At 37.9% G+C, this 21013-nt stretch overlaps 4 protein-coding genes across 5 annotated transcripts; 3 read left to right on the top strand and 1 right to left on the bottom strand.

The window, feature by feature from the left end:
• The first annotated feature begins 3327 nt into the window (after positions 1-3327).
• On the top strand, positions 3328-6785 carry LOC114738486 (uncharacterized). 2 transcript variants are annotated; one of them, XM_028926545.1, is made up of 2 exons: positions 3328-4613; positions 6669-6785. In XM_028926545.1, exon 1 carries the CDS (start codon positions 3594-3596, stop codon positions 4482-4484), a length of 891 nt encoding a protein of 296 aa, XP_028782378.1. In that variant the 5' UTR covers positions 3328-3593; the 3' UTR covers positions 4485-4613; positions 6669-6785. The 2 variants fall into 2 exon arrangements, with proteins under 2 accessions (XP_028782378.1, XP_028782379.1); XM_028926546.1 differs by lacking the exon at positions 6669-6785 and adding an exon at positions 5258-5427.
• Positions 6786-11370: 4585 nt separating this feature from the next.
• Positions 11371-11948, top strand: LOC114738487 (uncharacterized). Its single transcript, XM_028926547.1, has one exon. The coding sequence runs from the start codon at positions 11421-11423 to the stop codon at positions 11898-11900; it is 480 nt and encodes a 159-aa protein (XP_028782380.1). The 5' UTR covers positions 11371-11420; the 3' UTR covers positions 11901-11948.
• Positions 11949-15065: 3117 nt separating this feature from the next.
• LOC114738485 (pentatricopeptide repeat-containing protein At2g36240-like) lies at positions 15066-16617 on the top strand. The gene is given in 2 exon segments (XM_028926544.1): positions 15066-16131; positions 16134-16617. Coding segments are annotated over 2 exon segments (1437 nt in total). The 5' UTR covers positions 15066-15140; the 3' UTR covers positions 16580-16617.
• Positions 16618-17796: 1179 nt separating this feature from the next.
• LOC114738484 (cytochrome b-c1 complex subunit 9-like) lies at positions 17797-20400 on the bottom strand. Its single transcript, XM_028926542.1, has 3 exons — positions 20147-20400; positions 19538-19585; positions 17797-18176 (listed from the first exon to the last, which is right to left on the bottom strand). Exons 1-3 carry the CDS (start codon positions 20264-20266, stop codon positions 18126-18128), a joined length of 219 nt encoding a protein of 72 aa, XP_028782375.1. The 5' UTR covers positions 20267-20400; the 3' UTR covers positions 17797-18125.
• Between the last annotated feature and the right edge of the window lie 613 nt (positions 20401-21013).

The raw sequence follows: 21013 nt of genomic DNA, 5'->3' as shown, positions 1-21013 counted from the left end.
TATACAAGCTTTTAAATAAATAATTTATGAATAATAAATAATTAGTTAAAACTAATAAATAAGTTAAAAATATAATCTTATTTTTAAATATGTTTTTTAAATAAATGAAAAGAGGAATGAAAGATAATATATAAGGAAATACGATAAGAGAGAGTACAACAAAAGATAGAGAATAAATAATTAAGGATAACCTTGAAAAAATTATTAAATATTAAAACAAACCTAAATTAAAGTTTATAAAATAGATTACAAGTATGTTAAAATTTGAAGCTTATGTATAGCAATGAGAGTAGTAAAAAACACTGTTTCGTTACATATTTTCCCCATTACTACCTAGAGTCAGCATTTAAATCACTGATAACAAAAGTCAAAATATAATTTCCTACACAAACTGAGATAATCATTAGGAGAAAGAACAAAAACAAGGCTTGCGTTTATGTAATTCTGTGCACTGTCATGTGTGTCTGAAGCTGGAAATATGATGTCTGTTATTGTAATAATTATGAGCAATAATTCGGTGAGTGCGCCGGATGTCTCCAAATTATAGGCCTCATTATGACACATAACACATGCTTTTGCCTAATTACTTTGGTAGCATTTGCATTAAACCCCCATGGCTTCTTTTAAACATTCGCCATCGCATAAATACAGAAAACATGGACACAGATTTTCCTCATTTTTTCCCCTCAGTGATTATACATCGCATTTGGACCCCAAAAATAAGACTTTTTTTTTTTGCCACGACCCCAAAAAAAAATTCTGGGGATACGTAGTCCGCGAATATAACATGCTGCCTCTGATATTTCTAATAAACTAAAGCAATCTTTTAGTAGCCATTATGTTTCGATCTCTCCTATACAAATAAAAAAAAAGGATGATTTTTCTTAAGATAAAATCTAATTTATAGTTTAATTTAAACTACAAACCAAGTTTAATACATAAAAATGGCTTAATAGATAGACGGATATGAGAAAGGAAAAAATTAATATAAAAAAAAAAAGGGTGAATGAGGCTTTATATTTGGGATGGAATCAAAATCTTTAAATAAATCTTTAAATAAATCTGATATTTAAACTAGGAAAAAGTATATTGCTTTGACGGTTGAATCAAATAAGATTTCATGTGGTGGGTGACGTACGTTGGTTTTGCAGGGTTTGTATATGTATAATTACGTTGATCACATCGTTTACGCAACGGACAAACTTAAATAGAAAAACATTTTCATAATCATTAATTTTTGGGTTCCCACAAGCATTTCATAATAATATTCATTAATTAGCTAGCTAGCGGGATGGATTATATTGCGCACTAATTATGGCATAACTAATATTATGCCACCCGGCATTAGAATTCTCTTTATGTTCAAGCTTCTGGAATTCATCCCATGCCGTGATGTTTAAGGTCAGTTTGGACTTTGGACTGACAGAATTGAACTCCAAGCTTTTGAATAGGAGTTCAAAGATCTAAACCAACAAAATCAATGTTGAACAAACTCACACAGTCAACTGGCTACTCCAATAGTTAGTACTACCTCTAGTGATTAATATAAGATCTTATTTGACTTTTATCTTGATCCTGAATATAAAACCCAAATCTATTTTAGTTATCCTTCTAACAATGGTAGTTTTAGCCAATGCACTTGATTAGTAAGGATATTATAGGAAAGGCAACACTTATTTATTACAAAAAAACTAACTTAACTTATTTTTTTAATCTCCTCAAACTAGTATATATGAAGATCTTCCCCAGCCCCACCCAAGAAAAAAAGCTATGAAATAGAAGTAGAAGAGCGATAAGAAATAAGGTGCAACAATAACATTTCCTCTAATTTGGATGGTTTTAAATTATCTATTACCTCTCATTTTTAATATAAGATCTGGTTTATAGTTCTGAGTTATAAATCAGATCTTATATCAAGAATCAGAACCTCTATTAAAACAAATTAAATTATATATAACTCCCCATAATAATCTTTCTTACTCTCTCTTGTTTCGTTTGCTTTTTCATTATTTTCTTATTATTCCAACAAGTTGTTATATTTTTCATGTTTTCGAAGCTGTGGTATTTATCAAATCAGGGAAAAGCGAACCATATACCACGAGTCCATCGGAGAAGGTTGTTCTCGTGCATATTTTAGTTTTAAATACATAGCAGTCAAAGAAATAAAAATAGAACATGTTAAAGAATAAATTGGAACTCAATGTTGAACGGGAACACATAATTGTCAAACGTCTTGGTTGTCTGGATAGAATTAAGCCCTTGTTTTCAAAGGCGAGAGAAATATGCTTGCCTACAAGGTAAAGCAATAGAACCTCGTGACGTTGACTCTGACCAGATAATTTCACAAGATCGTAATTATAACAGTAACTTGTTCAATTCTGGAGTCACAAACCTGCTTATTTTAAGGCTCCCCAGGTAGATTACACATAGCCGTACTAATCACCACAGGCCTTGGCTTAATGGTACGTAGCGTAAGCTGAGGCATTAATTTCTCTAACGAGGGCAGGCAAGAGCCAAACGCTGGCCTTATGCCACGACGAAGACAGTCAGAACACTTATTGAAGCAATAGACTGAGAGAATGCTACGTGGTGGTAGATTACCATTACAAGTTTGAAGCAAACTTCCCCACTGTTAGGGCAAATCAAGGACCCGTATAAACTAGTGTTGGTGGGACTAAGATCTCTCTCAATTGGCGAGCCGGTCTCAATTAAGGAATATGAAACTATTAGATTGTCATCCAACGATATTAAATGAGAATAACATCTTCTTTTTTGGTTTGAAAAAATAAGTAGGTTGAATTTTGCAACTTGTGGGGTTGAGGTCCGTGCGCACTGTGCTGGGTAACACATGCTATGCGTTTTGCTGTTGGCTGTCACTTCGTGTGAAGAAAAACAAGAACAGAACTTTTCTCTTGTGCCCCTCAAGAAACAAGAGAACTATTCTGATTAATAATGGTGGCACACTATTTGTTTAAGAATTACTCCCTCCGTTCCTTATTATAAGAGACATTTGATGCTTATGGTATGTTTCTATATATAAGAGACACTTACAAGTTGTCTCTACTTTTTTGTGTTCATTTACTATTTTACCCATATTTATTATCTCCAACTCACACTCTCTCTCCCTCCCACTTCTCTTTCTTTTAATAATTTAATTGTTCTCTCTCATACTCTCTCTTCTTATTAATGAGGGCATTTTTGGAAAAAAATTATATTTTTTACACATTAATTGTTCTTAACTAATTTTAACTGTTTTTTTTATCAACGTACTTCGGTTATTTGTCTCTTATAATAAGGAACAGAGGGAGTAACTTTTATACATTCTAGAATCCGAATCAGAGCGTGGGAGAGGATGGATGGGAAATCAGAAGAAACAAAACCACCGGGAAAGCACAAGTCAAACCAGTTGAAATTCCTCCCTCCAAATTACGATATATCTCTCTCCCCTCCTCTCACTCACGCATTCCCAAGTCTTCCCCTTCGCAATCAACTCCCCCTCTTACTACTTACTTACGCATACCGCTCTCGGATATTTTTCCTTCTCTGCTTCTTTCCGGATTCCCCGCTTTCCATCCTGGTGTTCCCAAACTACGATGCCACAGGTGGATTTAGAAACACTCGTTTCAGCATGCGCTGGTGGATCCAGCTGCGACCGCAAGATCGCCTGTGAGACACTCGCCGACCACGATGACCCCTCCTGCGAAGCTGATCAACCTCAGCGCAACCCTGATTCGCCGCCCGAAGCAATCTGGCTGTCCAGAGATGAGGAGTACGACTGGTGGGACCGGAACGCTGTCTATGAGCGGAAGGAATCCACCAAGGGCAACTCCAATTCCACCAACTTGAACCCCAATCCCAACTCCAATTCTCAGCGCTTCTCTTCCAGTTTTGCGTCCAAGGCTTCCATCATTGGATTGCCTAAGCCTCAGAAAACGTCTTTATACGTGGACGCCAAGAACCGCCGAAGCCACAAGCCGGGCAACGTAAGATTGTTTCCGAAACGGAGTGCATCGGTTGGAAAATCGGAATCAGCGGTGATCGAACCGTCGTCGCCCAAGGTGTCCTGTATGGGAAGAGTGAAATCCAAGAGGGATCGGAACCGCAGGTTTAGGAATCGCCAAAGGCCTTCCTCTGAAACAGCCGCAGCGCAGGAAAAACCGGCCTGGAGCGGGAGGCGAAAATATGGATTCTTGGAACGTTTCCGGGCTATCTTCCGCTCCAATCGCAAAGACAATCCGGTCCAGAAGTCCGATCTTAAACAGGTGGATTTGTCTCCGCGAAGCGAGAGCAAGAACACAGAGTCGCGCGATAAGACGGCAAGCGGTCAAGAGGCATCGTTGGCGGAGGGGATCCCAAGAAAGAGTGCATCGGAGAGTGAACCCCCCGGTTTGGGCGGGATGATGCGGTTCGCGTCAGGGAGGCGGTCTGAGTCTTGGGGATTGGGTGGTTCTGAAATCCACGCCACATATGACTGGCCACGGTAACTACTCCGGCGACCGCTACGGGTGGGCCAGCTGGCGCAAGAAGTTGGTGCATTGCGCGGGCCACGACTCATTTTGCGGGCCCAACTCATTTTAAACAGTCATTGCAGTGACGTGGCACATTGAATAACGGTATATAAACTGTTTTCCATTTCCCGCTACAAGGTGAATTTTTAAGCTTTCTACTGTCTTACAATTTGCTTTTTTTTTTTTTTCCCTCCTCTGGCCACACCAAACAGCGCTCCTTATTTTACTCCCTCTGTTTCTGCGATGAAGTTTTGTAAATACAAACGAGTGTTTTTGAAGTGGGCAGTTGTAAATTTTCTGTGGGCAGTTTCATTGATAAGGACCACCCTTCATACTGTGCTTGCCTCTATTTGTTTCCTTTTTCTAGTAGCGACGGTCGAGGATAGAGTTATAAAATACCTTGTAATGATATAAGCTATGCATTAAAAAAAAAAAGAAGTTATGCCTTCACACAATTCTCTTAAAGCTTTCATTATTATCTGTTGGATGTTACTAATAATATAAAAAATATAAAGTTATGTAAATTAATGCAGGGGAAAAAACAGCATAACTCCAAGTAGTTCGTATTCTTATTACAAACTTGAGACAACTTGAATCAGAGGTCTAGTGATATTTCACGCAAGGACTCAATCTCCAATGCTTAATTGCGGTTTTATTGCTCATCGAATAACTCCCAGAGAAGGAGAATATTTCCCCCCCTGTTTTTGATTTTTGTTAAAAATGAATTATAGAAGGTGGGCATGACACAGACGTCAAAGGTTCCTTCATGATCCGGGGGTTTTCCATTCACAGCAAAGACGACGCTGGAGTCTCAGCAACAAGTCGTGGGGTTTGAATTTCTGAGCAGTGGAATGGAAAGTCGTATTGTAAAATGGATTCATGGGTGCCAAATTATTTTGTCAAGCACGCTTATGGGCTACAAAGAGACATCATTCCTATTCCTTATACGACTAAGGGAGTGTTTGGATGAAAACCAAACTATGGTTTCAAAAGTACTTTTACAGTTTACGAAATAAATATGTGGAGGAATTTGTCTCGTTTTGCGGAAAAGTGATTTTGAGGGTTGCCAAACACCCTTTAAAATTAGTTAGCGTCCCAAAACATGCTAGACGCATCCACTCCCCCCACTACCAACCAATGTTTTAAAAGCCGGACCGGAAGTCAAACCGGAAAGATCAACGGGTCATGGTTCAATCGGTCGGATCGGTCGGACCGTTCGGTCAGACCGGTGACGCAATAATTAATTTAAAAAATATTATATACATATAATTAGTATATATGAAAAATATCAAATTATTAAATAATTTAGAAATGCATTTAAATAATCTAAAATTATAATAAAATCATTGAAAATGGACTAAAACCTTATATATTTAATTTTATGTATGTTTAAAATATTTAATGATATTACAAATTATCAATTCATTCAAATCAAAATATTTTTTTAAAAGATAGATCAAATATCGAAACAAAAAGACTAGCGACTCACGATTTTAACACCACAATATATGAAATTTTCAATGAAATAATACTATATGGTTATAACTAGTCTAAAAATATATTAGGATATTTAAGGGGATCAATTTTTTATTTTTCTTCTATTTTTTAAAATTTTTTAGTATTTTTCAGTCAGGCTAAAAAACCGTCCGGTTTTCTGAAAACCGTTCCAGTTCCCAGTCCAACTCCGGTTTCCGGCTTAATAACGGCTCAACTCCGGTCCAATCCGGCTCAACTATGTGAACGGTTTTTTGGTCCAAACCGAGCCGTTAATGAGTCCGGGTGACGGTTCAACCGGTCCGACCGTCCGGTCCGGTCCGACTCTTTAATCATTGCTACCAACATTGCTATTTATTTTTGCATATCTCCTTTCATTTTTAAGATGAACGTCGTTGCTGCTCAGGGTGATCAGCTCAAAGCAGTTCTAGAATAAAATATTTGGATGGGCCAAAATACGTAAATGCAAAGGTTTATAGAGAAACGTTAAATATTTGAAAGGTCTAATAAATCAAAAGCGCATGTGGAATTAAAAAAAAAAAAGTTTGCTTGTCTTGTGGCTTTAGGGCTGTTGCTCCATCCTACGTTACGACAAAATCACAAAACCGCCTCTCATTTCTAATGTTCAACCAATCTCAGCGCAATTCAAATTTGACTTTCATACAGCGAAGCTTCAAGAGGGAACTTGAGGCCAAACATAAGGACGGTGGTGTGAGCTTGAAGCACCGTTGAGCAGTTATTTTCAACGCATGGACGTTGATATGATTCAATCCACGAGAAGGTCATCAGCAGAAGGTAGCTGTGCATGAAAGTGAAAAGCCTGAAACCAAAGCACAGAGCACATCGAAAGAATCCCGGTTTCTGTCATGCTCGTAGAAACAACAGAGCAATACAACACAACTCTAGACTAGCCGCAGCGCCTGTCCAGTTATCTAGGATTACTCAGGATTCTATGCCTCAACAGGTCGTAACCGGTTGGTTTACTGGCAAACACAATGGTCAGTGAACGAAACTGAAACGTCACACTCAGTCTCGGTTCGGGTTTGGACTGGGTCGGGCTTATCAAGTCTCTTCAAAAGGTGAAAAATTAGGCCCATTGTTCAAAGCTGGTTCTCTGAGTTCTTTCAATAAAAAATATGACTGGTTTTAAGATTTTAAATTTATTACCACTATTCAGTATTTGAGTTATGTTATTATGTAGTTGTAGTAATTAATATTTTTCAATCTAGAAAAATTACTTTTTTCCGTGTTTCAAAACGATGTCGCCGTATCGGAAGTATGTATTTATTTTATAGAAAAAGATCATCAAGAATTGATTTTGATAATAGATGCCAAAATTATGTTTTTTCGGAAGTCAGGATTTGAATCGGAGACCACATCAGGCATATTCTTGGATTAAATATTGGGCCACTGTTTACACCGTTACAGCTCTCGTTATATGCAAAGGACCTTTTCCTATGTAGGAATTTGGTGCTTATTATATTCATGCGGTGTGGCTGTGATGAGTTCTAAGTTCACTTAAACTTTCTAGTCAAATGCTAATGATACTGAATCAAGTGTGATCACTCTCAGCCAGATTTTTTGAATTAAATGTGTAACCTGCTGAATCCTCCACTTTGAATAATCCATTTATTGAAGACCCCACAGCTAAACTGCTAACATCAACAATACAGCATGAATCATTCATTCATTGAGGAGTTTGGACCTTTGGTTGAATAAATAATGAGGTGTCTCTCAAAATTTCCCCCCAAAATGGTGGCTGACAAAGCAGCACTAAGAGAATATGCAAGATTCATTCTTTTGTTTTTTTAAATGTTTCTTTATTTGACGATACTTTATTCTAAACAAAAAGAAAAAGAAAAGAACATGTAAATCTTGTTGAAATGTAGAAGAGGAGAAAAACAGCAAGAGTACAAAAAGATTGAAAACAACTGTTGTGGTGCCGGCCAAGCATGAAGAGGAAAATGTGAGGAGCTGAAAGCAACATAAAGGAGAGCGGGGAAAGGCAGGACAAAATGGTTTGGTTTCTTGTATGTGTCAAAGCAAAGAGTGTCTTTCTGACTTGGAAGATGTGAACTGGGAGAAAGTTGTAACTTTTTTTTTGGGTCATTCTCATTAACTTCCTTTTGAGTTGTTGCCTTCTTGCAGTCTAATAGCGTGCGTATGCAAAAACACACACAATCTTCCTTCTTTGAGTTAGACACACCACAAAAAGGAAAAAAAAAAAAAAAAAAGAAGCAAGCAAGGAGCCAGCCATGATGCAGACCACAAACAAATCCTCTTCTACTACTTGCTTCACTGCCTAACTCCTATTTCTTTAATCTGTTTACTATTCGGGGCGTCCAATGTAGTTTTCCGCTATATCCTACCCTCGTATAAGTTTGCTATAATTCCTGTTTATAACAGTATTTGGTATTCGTAAAGATTTAGATAGTTTATCCACCAGAGGATACACCTCATATTCCTCCTTCCCCCCCCCCCCGGCCCCCAAAAAAACAAAAAAAAAAAAAACAAAAAAGGAGGAGTATGTCCATATTTGTATTGCTTATCTTAATTAATTTGCTTACTGATACACACCGTCGTGTTCCGGAGTTCATGTCAAAGCTATAATGACAAGATGTGCAATAAATAGTTGTTGTAAATTGTAATGGTATCTGACTCTGTATCCTGCTACGACATCATCACATTCTTGGAAATGGTTCATTCGAAATAGTCATCATTCTAAAAAGAGGAAAGAAAGTGTGCCATTCATCGTCTTATGGTGAACAAGGATTTGCCTTCGTCAGGCTGACATAACTATTTGCACCATCTCCGTCGACCTGCATCGATCCTATTGGTTATTGCTTTGTTGAATCGTCACCAACAATCAAATATCCTTTTGCTAGATATTGGATATTAGATACACTGCGCTCTTTATCCCCAAACAAACCTAAAATGATAGGATCTTATATGTATCTGTTGAACGATAACGCTTTTTAAACAAATGGCAAACGGTGGTTATATGGAAGTGGGCCTATTTTGCTCAGACCACGACGATATTGATGATATTTTCATCAGAAGCAGAAATATCTGAGGTTGCTTTCAGTCAAAGACACTTTCACTGGTTTAAGTGGCTATTGTATTTGATAAAGCAAAGCCTGCTTCGCAAATTGGGCATGTCGTGATAATGAAGTTCCACTTTTAAGAGTAGATAAATAGCATATTTAAGTAATGCAACAATTGGGAGCCAAGTTGCGCGAGTGTGAGGTAACAGTAAGGCCGGTAATGTACTATTGGCTAAGCAAATTTTTGAGGGGGAATCTACATCCTCAACAACCCTTTCCACACTTCGAGTTATATATTACCATTTCATAATGGGCCTCAAACACAATGGGACTTCCATTATTACATCATGAGTTTCCATATTTGCTTTTAAGGCATTATATATTTAATTGATTTTTCATTTGTCCCATTTTAGTAAATCAAAATAATTTGGATACTTATTGATATTAATTGTAATAGAATTCCATTATTTTCAACCCCACATATGTTTCACCTATTTTCTTTTATCTTCAACCTTTTTTTTTTTTGGGTCAAGGATTTTGTTGGTTAATTCGTTTCACAAAGTTTTCACTTAAAATGGATAATTTAATATTGATTTTCATATAATCTTGACAAAAGGATTCTATATGAAGTTAATTTCCCAAGTTTTGCCCCTTTTGAAATGAGGTAATGTTCGACTTCCTAACTCCACTAAGCAGAAATGTGAGAGCAACCTGCGAGAAGTTTCATGATGAGAAGCACGCGTGTTGACCACATCACACGCCACTAATCTCTTGTTTTGAGAAAGCACCCCATCAACATATTGGTTGTCGTCGTCGTCATCATCGTCTTTAGCTTTTTGAATGCCACTCTGTCTCATTTAGCTGCAAACTGGCTGGAACTATGGAATCTCCTGCAAAAACACATCCAAAAACTATCAATAATCACGTACCCCTGATCTTGATCTTGATATCATATTAAAAATGATGGGATGACGCCCCGAGTTGTCTTTACTTTCTCAGAAAAGCAGGACAAGAGGGACACCCTTTTATTTTTATTAGCTGAAAGTTCCATATCAGAATCTATCTGCACCGCACGAATGAGGCACAAAAAGCAGACGAATTTAAAGAGACTTTATTTTCCAGCACAAAAAGAAAGAAGCTTTACTTGAACATCTTTGTTTCAAAAATTAGACTCCTTTAAGCCAGCTAAATCTTAGTCTAGCATTCACTTTTTTAATCTGTAAAGAGAGAATGATAAGACTCCATTAACCAGAATGATAAATCTCCCTTGGTTTGGCACCATGATTGGAAAACGTGAAAAGATCAAACATACCAACACTTTTGGCTTTGGTATTACCATCCTACCCTTCGGGGATGTGTACACACACACATACAGCGTTAGCAATGGATGGTCCTATGACAGAGAAAAGGCAGAACTCACGTGTTGAAGTTGTGACAAAAGCAGATACGTTGCTTGCGCTTGTTTTATTGCTGTCGTTTTGCTTTTGTTATCTGCACATCCAACGAGATTAACAGGAGAAAAAGTCTCAAGAGATGATTCACGGGGCACAAAAAAAGAGGGGAAAGTGGAGAAGGAAAATTTGCAAGTTGCTACTTTCAAATTGTGATCCACATTCTCTCATGATGTGAGTGCGTAGAAGACGCGCAAATGCATCCACATGCAGTCGGTGTGAACCTGTTCTCCGATTTGAGTCAACTCAACAGAGGAGAATTGTTACTGCGATTGCACCAATGTGGTCAACCGTACCACTCCCGCTTTCTTGACCCCATGTCCATCTCACTAAATTCCTCCCCTATCTAGCCTAATCAGCTTATTCTAGTATTCACGTCCTAATTTTATTTATAATACATTTAGTATATATCTTAATATCATTTTTTGTGCATCCAACACTACTTGATATTATTTTCAGGTATATCCAGCATTTTAATCTTATTTATGATTTAAATGTCGGAAGTACAAAAAAAATTTCATCAGAGATGCACCATAAACAAAATTATGATACTAAAAATACAAAAAAAGTATAATATGTGCACTAGAAATAATATAGGAAACTAGATTTAATTAGAAAAGAACATCACACTGCTATATTCTACTTTACCCTTTTATTTATCCTGTAAAATTTATCCATGATCAATGACCACAGGACCGTTTCTAATGTAACACTCCTTTCGTGACTACAGGAGCATGAACAATGAACCCAACCAACTGTCCCGGGCTCCCGGCTACATTAAAAGACAAAAGGGTAGCTCTGTAATATCCTGGGCACTAGGAGGGTATATTTCATAACCACTCCTTATAAATACAGCATAATTCTCGGCTCACTTTTTTCTCATCAGGAAAGCGAAATGCAGAGATCTTAAAATAAAATCATCCATGGGGAATTGCTTGGCTCTGCAAGACAACGTCGTCCGGGTCATGAAGGCCGATGGCGAAATTCTTGAATACAAGTCACCCATTCTAGCGCATCAAGTTTTGAAGGAATTTTCCGGCCATGCGATATCAGATTCCGTCCCAGTCCTCCGCCAACTTCAGCCCAACACCAAGTTGCTCGCCGGCCACTTATACTACCTCGTACCGCCGCCCCCAAAAGCCGGTAAGAAGAAGGTAAGGTTTGCGGAGCCTGAGGTACAAGGTTCTCAAGACAGTAGCAGTGTGGTAAGAATTAAGGTGGTCATTAGCAAGCAAGAGCTGCAGGCTCTGCTTAATAAGGGAGGAATTTCAGTCAACACGGTCGACATGTTATCTCTACTTCCCGGCGAGCAAGCGACGGAGAATGAAGACAAGTGTCACAAGAAAGATGATGGTTTCGAAGGGTGGAAGCCAGCGCTTGAAAGCATACCTGAACTAGTTTAGCCCTGTAACATATATTTTCATGTTCTGTTCCAGTTTCTTTCTCCCGCCTCTTGATCTCCTCTGTTTAAAATGCTTCGAACAGGGTTACAGATAAATATATACTCCTCCGGTCCTTAATATAAGACCTATTTAACTAATTTGATTAGATTAAGGAAGTTAGGTAAGTTAGTTAATTATAAAAAATGTGACATGTTTTTCCTAAAACACCATAATCATCTTTCTTAATACCCCTCCCTCTTCTACACTTGATTATGATTGAGGGAGTATATATATAGGGATAATTTAGAGAAAATTGATAAATATGAGAAATAAGTCTTATATTTAGGATCAAAACCAACTCACCAATTGGGTCCTATATTAAGGACCGGAGGAGTATATACACACAGAAGGAAAAGATTTTGAGACTTTTGCATCTCATTGATTTGGTATTATAATTTAACGTCTAATTCTCTTTGAAACAAATCAAATATATCCGCAAGTTAACAAAACGATCAATAAAAATGGAAGTACAACAAGTTATGTTGCTTTAAAATCCATAAACGCCTTGTGCGAAGCAGGGGTCAGCTAACGCTGCATGCAGCGAAATATACCAACAATAGATTCCTTCATCTTCTCCAACCTTGTCAGTCTTAGCATTAAAAAAGAAACAGGATCAGAAAGACAGACAACATAAGATGTGCAACTATTATACATCTATTATAATTTTACAAATGCAAAAGCCACTTAACCCATAATCAAGAGAAATTAATGGAGAAACCATGATTATGTTTGCCATTCCTTACTTAAATTTATAATGGCCTTGCTATTATTCTCACTGATGGCAGTAGTGCATTTTCCCATTATTACCAGTATGGATAGAGAAAAATTGATCGATGAGACAAGTCAACGACCATCGATTCTAAATTCAACGCCAAGAGACTGCTAATTCTATTCATGTGGAAATCGAGACTTTCAGCGACTTACAGCTCCTACGAGATCATTCTTGGATGTTACCACTTACCAGTGCTATATGAAGTAAATCTCCAATTTCCACAGCACTCGGTTTTACTATGGTAATTGATCTCTACGACCAGAAGTTCTGAGGAGTGAAACCGCAGGGCAAGGAAAGAGGAAGGTACAAGAGATACAAAATAATACTACCTCCGGTCCTTAATATAATACCTCGTTTGACTTTTTGTTTGATTCTAATTATAAAACCCCAATTCATTTTGTTTTTCATATTTATACATTTTTTTCCAAGATAGTCCTTCTAATAATAATAGTTTTAGCTAATACACTTAATTAGCAAAGATATTTTATGAATAACAACACTTATTTATTACAAATAACTAATTTAACTTCCTTCTTTAATCTCCTCAAATAAGTCAATTAAGTCTTATAATTAGGACCGGAGATAGTAAATGAGAAGAAAAAAGCAGAGAAAGTCGATGATGCACGATGATAGTCATCAAAATCCTGATACAGTTCACAAAACAATCTTTAATTACCATGTACGCGGAAATATAATGATTCCCTCCAACCAAACAAGACCTAAATTTTAGATAGAGTAAATTTACATGTAATTACTCCAGTGAGGATTTTGGCGTGCATGCCAAGCAATATATGCCCCTTTCTCCGAAAATTGATTATCCTAGTCACTTTATTGGAATCATAGTGATACAGCCAGCACATGTAACATCATAATTTTCCTCTGTAAGTCCAAACAAGTTTTAATTTTGATATCCATATCTACTTTTCAGCAGTGTTTCAGATGCAGGATCTTTCATATAAGAAATATATATATGATCTTTCATGCCATTCCGCAGTTAGAAATGAACATAAACATTTGCTCAGCTGCTTCAGCACTTCTTTTAAAACAATATTAAAATTTACATGTCCATCACATGTACGTATAGTAACCGGCATATAATATTTCTGGGATCATTTAATCTTTACGATATCCAGTAGGCCAATTAGTTTATGCAGTTCACCGCATGATTTGAAAAAATTATATCACCTCTTATTCTAATTATAAAATCTCATTTATAGTGTATAAATGAAATCTTATAAATAGGACGGGAAGTAGTACCTATTGATGGGATGTTTGTTAAGCAGAACATATAAGCCCTAAATAGACTCCCAACTTGTATCAAGCAATTGAACAAAACATCAGGTGCACTTCGATGTTTGCATATTTGAGTACCACTGATTATAACTCTTTCACCAGCCACTGTGTTGATTAGATTGGTCTTGAATGTATCATCTAATAAAAGTACTGGTTGCCATGGCGGCTTTCTAGACTGTGAAGTTGCTCAGGTTAAGAACTAGAATGGGCTAAGCACTGTCGGGTATTGCTGAGTCAGTTCAAAAGAGATCGCTGTGTTGATCATAGGCATTGAAAAATTGAATCACAATAATTCCAAAACATCATCCATTCGGATTCATTTTTATTTGCTTGGGTAAGATATTTTGTAGGTTGTTATGCTTTGTATTGAACTTTGCTTCTGGACTTTTGGTGTATTTTCTCATCTTTAAATCGTTTATTTCCAATGTTTAGGATGGGTAGAATTTGGAGCAGGTATATCCTTGCAAGGTTGGCTAGAGCTGGCTGGATTAGAGAGGGTGAGAGTTCTTCTTTTTTTTTTTTGGGTTGCCTACACAGTTTACCAGAACTTTGCTCCGACTACATCTGAATCTGACTCGCATGACGCACCTGACTGTAGTGGGTGAGTCTTCTAACAGAGATTTCTGTATACGTTAAGGCTCGAACTCAAGACCTTATTTAAGTAGTATCAAACCGCTTACTACTTAGACCAGAGCCCCGATGGTGGAGAGTGAGAGTTTTTCTGGCAACGTGAATCTTCTTTTGGGCAGTCAGTGAAGTGGCCTTTTCATGTTTATTAACTGACGGAAGTGAAAGCACTATGAAATTCAACCTGGTCAAAGAAGAAAGAGAATCGAACGTGCTGCTGGGAGAAGAGAAAGAGAAACCGAGAGGAACTTTGCAATCAAGGGGTCAGATTAAACGACAAGATGGAACGGCCCGGATTTTGTTTCAAGAAGCAAAACGTGCTTTGGCCTTTGCGGCAGCGGATGGAATGGTCAGTGCTGACTCCCTCCTGTCGATATTGTAAACATATTTTTAAAATTACGGTTTTGTTTTTATCGAACATTTTTTTAATCGGATCTCCCCCGGAGGAACAATAAAACGAGGGTGAACAAAAATCTGATGCTGGCGTTAACGGTAAACGTGATCGGCGAATGGGCTTGAAGAGGTTTCTAAAACCCATCGCTAAACCACCGCCCCCGTCGTCGTCACCGCCCCTTTCTCCGATCCCCAACCCTCCGCTTCCGGCCCCACCTGATACTTCTCTCTCCCCACTTCCTACTCTTACTCTCTCTCCCAACTCCCACTATCATCACCTCCTTCGCTTCGTCAAGATCCATCTCACTCCTCCTTTCACGCCGGACAGCCTTCTCCACTTCCTCAAATCCAAGCTCCATCACCATCCTAGTTTCACCATCTATGACTTTCATATCTTCAACTGGGCTGCCACTATCGACTCTTATCGCCACAATCACTCTACTTTCGAATGGATGGCTCGTACTCTCGCAGTTACGAACCGCCTGGTCGAACTCCGAGCTCTTCTCCAATTCATGGTTTCCAATCCTTGCCCCTGCTCCGACGGTATATTCTCTTGCTCTAGAACTGAATCCATATTCCAGTTTTCGATTAACGCTTTTTGTAAAGCCCGAAAACTGGACGATGCTGTTTTCGCTTTTGAGTGCATGCGGAGATTGATTGATGGGAAACCTAATGTTGTGATTTGTAACTGCTTGATTCATGGGTTTGTAAAATGCGGAAGGCATGATAAAGCGTTGGAATTTTATGATAGAATGATAAGAGATAGAGTGAAGCCTGATGTGTTTACCTTTAATATTTTGATCAGTAGTTATTGTCGAAATTCACAGTTTGGATTGGCTTTGGATTTGTTTAAGGAGATGAGGGAAAAGGGATGCAATCCCAATGTGGTCACTTTTAATACTTTGATTAAGGGGCTCTTTAGGGAGCGGAAGATTGAAGAAGGGATTGAGATGGCTTACGAGATGATTGAGCTGGGGTGTCAGCTCTCAAGCGTGACATGTGAGATTTTAGTTGATGGACTTTGTAAGGAAGGCCAGGTTTTGCGGGCATGTGAGATATTAGCAGACTTGTCCAGCAAGAGACTTTTGCCCAATGGATACGATTATTTTGTTTGGTGGAGACTCTATGTGGAAAAGGTAATGTTGCTGTGGCATTGGAGCTTATTTATGAGCTATGGAACCAAGGAAATGCCCCTAGCTTGATTGCTTGCATTACATTAATTGACGGCTTAAGGAGCTTGGGGAAGACTGAAGAAGCATTTAGATTGTCAGAAAAGATGCTCAAGGAAAATATGGTTCTCGATATTGTGACTTTTAATTCTGTTCTTGAGGATACTTGTAATATGCGTAGAACAGCATATGCAGATAAGTTGAGATTGCTGGCTTCAAGAAAAGGTTTGAAACCAGATGGCATGACCTATAGAATTTTGGTTTCTGGGTATGCACGAGAGGGCAGTCAAAAGGAGGGAGAATCAGTGTTAAATGAAATGTTGGATAGGGGATTTATATCTGATCTTGCTACGTATAATAAATTGATGAATGGGTTCCCTAATTGATAATGTTCTAAACCCTGGAAATAAAATTATAGGCAATGTAGCATTTAATTATGACTTATGTAAACTTGATGCAAAGATGACTGAGAAACTCTCATGCTGGACATAAGAATTGTCGTAAGAAACTTAATTCTCTGTTTTGTATTTATCTATTATGTTACCTTTTTCCCCAGTGAGAGTCAGATATAATCACTTTCAAATATACATCTTATCAATGTTGCATCCTGATTGCATTGGATAAAACTTGGGCACCTTAAGCTGCACATTGTAAACTAGACAAAAAGGGCTTGATCATGGTATGAGAGAGAATGAGAGACGATCCTCAAGTGCCAAATGAAATTCAATAAATAGAAGATGGTTGATCATGAAATTGTGCATGCCGTTGCTTGATTCCTCTCTTTACATTACCCTTGAATTTTAGAGGAACTGAAGTTGAGCTAAGCCTGTAGAAAGCTCGAATTGATTATATGTTTGGCTTTAGTTAACATTGCTCACACTTGCCTTTTACGAGCATTAATCACTTTTTGGATAAGGCTCTTGCTGCTGAAGTCTGGAACTGATTTAACTTAGCCGTAGCGTCATCCCTGTCCCGAGTGACAATATTTGTAATTTTTCACATGTATATTTGATTCTATTTTCGATAATTATGGTTGTCTTTTTACTTCCAACGGTTTGTGAAGGGAGGCCGAGGTATGTAGCAGGGTGGAATGTGTGAGGATCTAAACCAGCAGATGACGTTGAGGCTGAACTTGTTATTGAAGCACAGGCAAGCGGCGGACAAATGGATGTGATACTTGTTTTTCAAAAAAGACACGACCGCATATGTGCGTAGCAATGAAAGCTGAACGGATCGGTTCCAACACAGGCCAAGGGAACGTGATCAGCTCAATGCCTAATCCGTTCATTCTTAATGAATATTTGGCACAAAAATGCATAATTCTATATTCTCCTTCTCATTGCTCTCTCTATTGTGGTCCCTAACCTCGATTACAAACCTCAATCATCCGTCTGCCAAGTGCAACGATGCACCCGGTATTACTTAGATCAGTTTAAATACCACCCCCCCCCCCCCAAAAAAAAAAAAGCAATCGTCCGCAGGACATGTCAGTCTCATCTCCCAAGTTTTACGAATGAAATTTATAGAAGTAAACAATAAGACAAAGCCTACCACTTCCACAATCCCCAGTTTGAATAAGGAAAATTTGTCAGGCACCAAAAAGTAACTCGGCATATGAGATACTTCCATTTTTCAGTGCTTCTTCCATTAATGCCATTCGGATCTTGCAAGTACCAAAAACAGAGTGCCAGTATTAGGACAAAAGTTCCGATAAACTACGTACTCCGACGTTTCGGAATAAATTGTTCGAGCAAATAAGCTTGCTCCTTATACTCCCAACAATCAATGCAATTATGCTTGTGAATCAAGATTGACAAAAGAAGCAATCATCAGACACTTATTACAAAAATGGAAATCCGTATCTAGTCCATCAGGTCCAAATTTCCAAAAAGTATGAAACTTCAAAGACGGCCAGTGAATTGGTCCAACGATTTACTCTTCTGATTGCCTTTGCCCCAACACTGGAATGTCTTCATATCGTTTCTGCAGAAGGATAAAATGGGATTAACATTTGTCACCATCAAAAAAATCAACAGCGCAACATCACAAGTATTAGAAATAGAAATCTTAAATTTTATGTGCGGTAATGGGGAACAACTATTTGTCCTGCTAGCACAGATATGATGGACAATGGAAATTTAAAATGCTCTATTCATATGAGAAAACCATGTAATAAGTGCAGTTCGTAACAAATTTCCTCATCCTAACCATTCCAATGTCCTCCTTCTTCCCTATCAAACATTGGAAGTCTCGTCGAATAGTGATTACTGACCAAGATCAGATCCTTCTTTGTCCCCATCTCAAATTATTCTCTTATTTAGGCTATATTTGGTTAGAGTAAATATGGACAGGAGGAAAATGGCCGTGCGTTTAGATTTTAGACTTGAAAAAACATGAAAATCGACCAATATTCATGAGACAGAGAGGCCAATTGACGATTCACAACTTGCTCCCATGGAACTTTCTAAACACTCAAGACAAATGAGGAATTAAGGGGCAGAAAGATAGCTGTCTAAAAGTTTGTGCATGTCAGAGAACAAGTCATCATTTTCCCCCTTCGGTAGGGCTATGGAGAGCTTGACCTCAAAAGGGGTTCAGCTATCCTCCTAGTGTTGGATTATGTGTAAACAAATTTTTTTCACCACACATACAAAACTTGAGGTGATTCATAGACGAAGAGTCACAAACTCCCGTAAGATCGTGAGATCGAGCTCTTCACATCAAGACCATTTCTCTTCTGTGGTTTTTCTTTTGGAAAGGAGGGCCACCAGAGCATGTTAAATGACAGGAAATAATGGAAGATATTAGAAAGACTCTAATGAAACAGTCTAAATCGTGATCTAGGCACAATCACAATGTGTCAAAATTGCATCAGGTTCAAACCCAAAAAAACGTATTTGCATTAAGAAGTATTCATAAACTATGAGACTTTGGAGCCCATTCCAAAATCCAGCGAGAATGGCTACGTGCAAACATCATTAAGTTGTTGGCTAGAATTATGATCTAGACATGTAGGCGAGTTCAAAAGAGGCAGTATCGTGGCTCCAATCTGCTACACTATTCAGACGACTCAACAAAGCAGTAGTCAAGAAGTTTCAGGGGAGACAGAAGTCAAGTCATAACACCAAATTGGCAGATATGCATGAAAATATTGCATTTCTAGCCCTAACACATAAAGAACAAGAATAGATCCAATAAAGACATCATCTCAATTAAATACATTAAGTTAGACATTTCAAAAATAAATAAATGAATCTTTCACAAAAGGCAGGCACCATAAAATCGATACTCAAAGTAAAAAAAAAATATAATATCTTATATTTAGAGTGAAGCAGATTTGTTACCCCAACATTATTGTACTCCCATAGCTTGTGAACACCATAATCCACAGCCTGCAACCAATAACAAATCTCATAATTATTCTGATCGCAAGAAAACAAATGTACGCAACAAAGTAACAAATTACAAATATCGTGAAAGGAATTAAGCCCTCTTTGGAACAGAGCAATGGATTTTAAAACATTATGCTGCTGATATTCATATCATCCATGCCAAATCTCACCAACCTCCGCTTACTCGCAGATTGTGAGAGTTGGAGTATTACTCACGCGTACTTCCTATAGAAACACATTGGTGCCATGTTCGAAACTTTGTCCATAATCAACTGTGATTGAAACATGACAATAAGATAACCTATCCTTTCCTAACCCGCATTCTTCGAAGTTTTGCCTCAAACAAACAGGAACCAGATCATTCGTATGAAGGGTACTGGCAGCTGAAGCATTAATCGGTTTCCAGGAAGGGAAAAGAATTCTAATCTCGCCACTACAAAAAATGCGCCTAATCCTAAGAAAATTCCTAGAAAATGCAAAACAAAGAAAGCTGAGACACAACTAACGAGACTCCGATTAGATTAGACGAACAAGAGCTTTAAATTAAAACTGAGGACAGACCCGTTCCCCAAGGAAGGCACCGGCAAGGATGAAGGAAACATAAACGGAGTTGCGGCGCATAATGACTTTGTAAAGGCCTTCAAGAAGACCTCCTCTACTCCTTCGAGCTGCTGAATCCATGGATGATCAATTAGCTTCGCTGTATTTCTCCGGTTAATCGCTGATTGTGTCTCTGGTCTCCCTAGGGTTGCAGCTCTCTCTCGCTCCTCCGCTCCGCCCCAATGTTAGGTTAGGCCTCCTAACGCCCCCGGACCGAAGGCAAGCCATACCGGTTCACTTGAACCGGACAATTGTAGCAGTCAACTAGTCGTCCGCAAATGATGCAGGTTCACTTTAACCCATACCTTTTTGGGAATGTGCTCTTACCCTGGGGCCACAGAAGAGAACGTGAATATTGTAATTTTGCAAATACTTCTTAGTTGTTTTTGAATAACGCCTTCCTTCAATGGGCCTGTTTGGATGCTCTAAAACTGTGGTTTCAGAAGCACTTTTTCGCAAAACGAGGTAACCTCCTTCACATATTTACTTCGTAATCCGTAAAAGCACTTCTGAAACCATGGTTTGGTTTCTATCCAAACACTCCCTATATCATTTACTCCTTCCAGTACTGTTCATAAATTTTAAATTTAGAAAATGATATCATTTATTGCATTTTTCTTAATTTAGCCCACAATTATTTTTTTCCCTTTGTCATAATCTCTTTCATCACATTTTTTACATATTTTTTATTTATTATAAGATCACATTTTGAAATAAAAGTATATTTCTAACTTGTTTACCATTTTAAACTAATTTTATTAATTATTTGTTATCTGTGAATTAATTATTTAAAATTTATAATACGAACTGGATGGAGTTTTTTTCTCT

Source organism: Neltuma alba, unplaced genomic scaffold (assembly GCF_004799145.2).
Source record: "Neltuma alba isolate B1F8T4 unplaced genomic scaffold, ASM479914v2 tig00013594_pilon, whole genome shotgun sequence".
Classification (NCBI taxonomy): domain Eukaryota; kingdom Viridiplantae; phylum Streptophyta; class Magnoliopsida; order Fabales; family Fabaceae; genus Neltuma; species Neltuma alba.
This window is presented reverse-complemented; position numbering and strand designations above follow the sequence as displayed.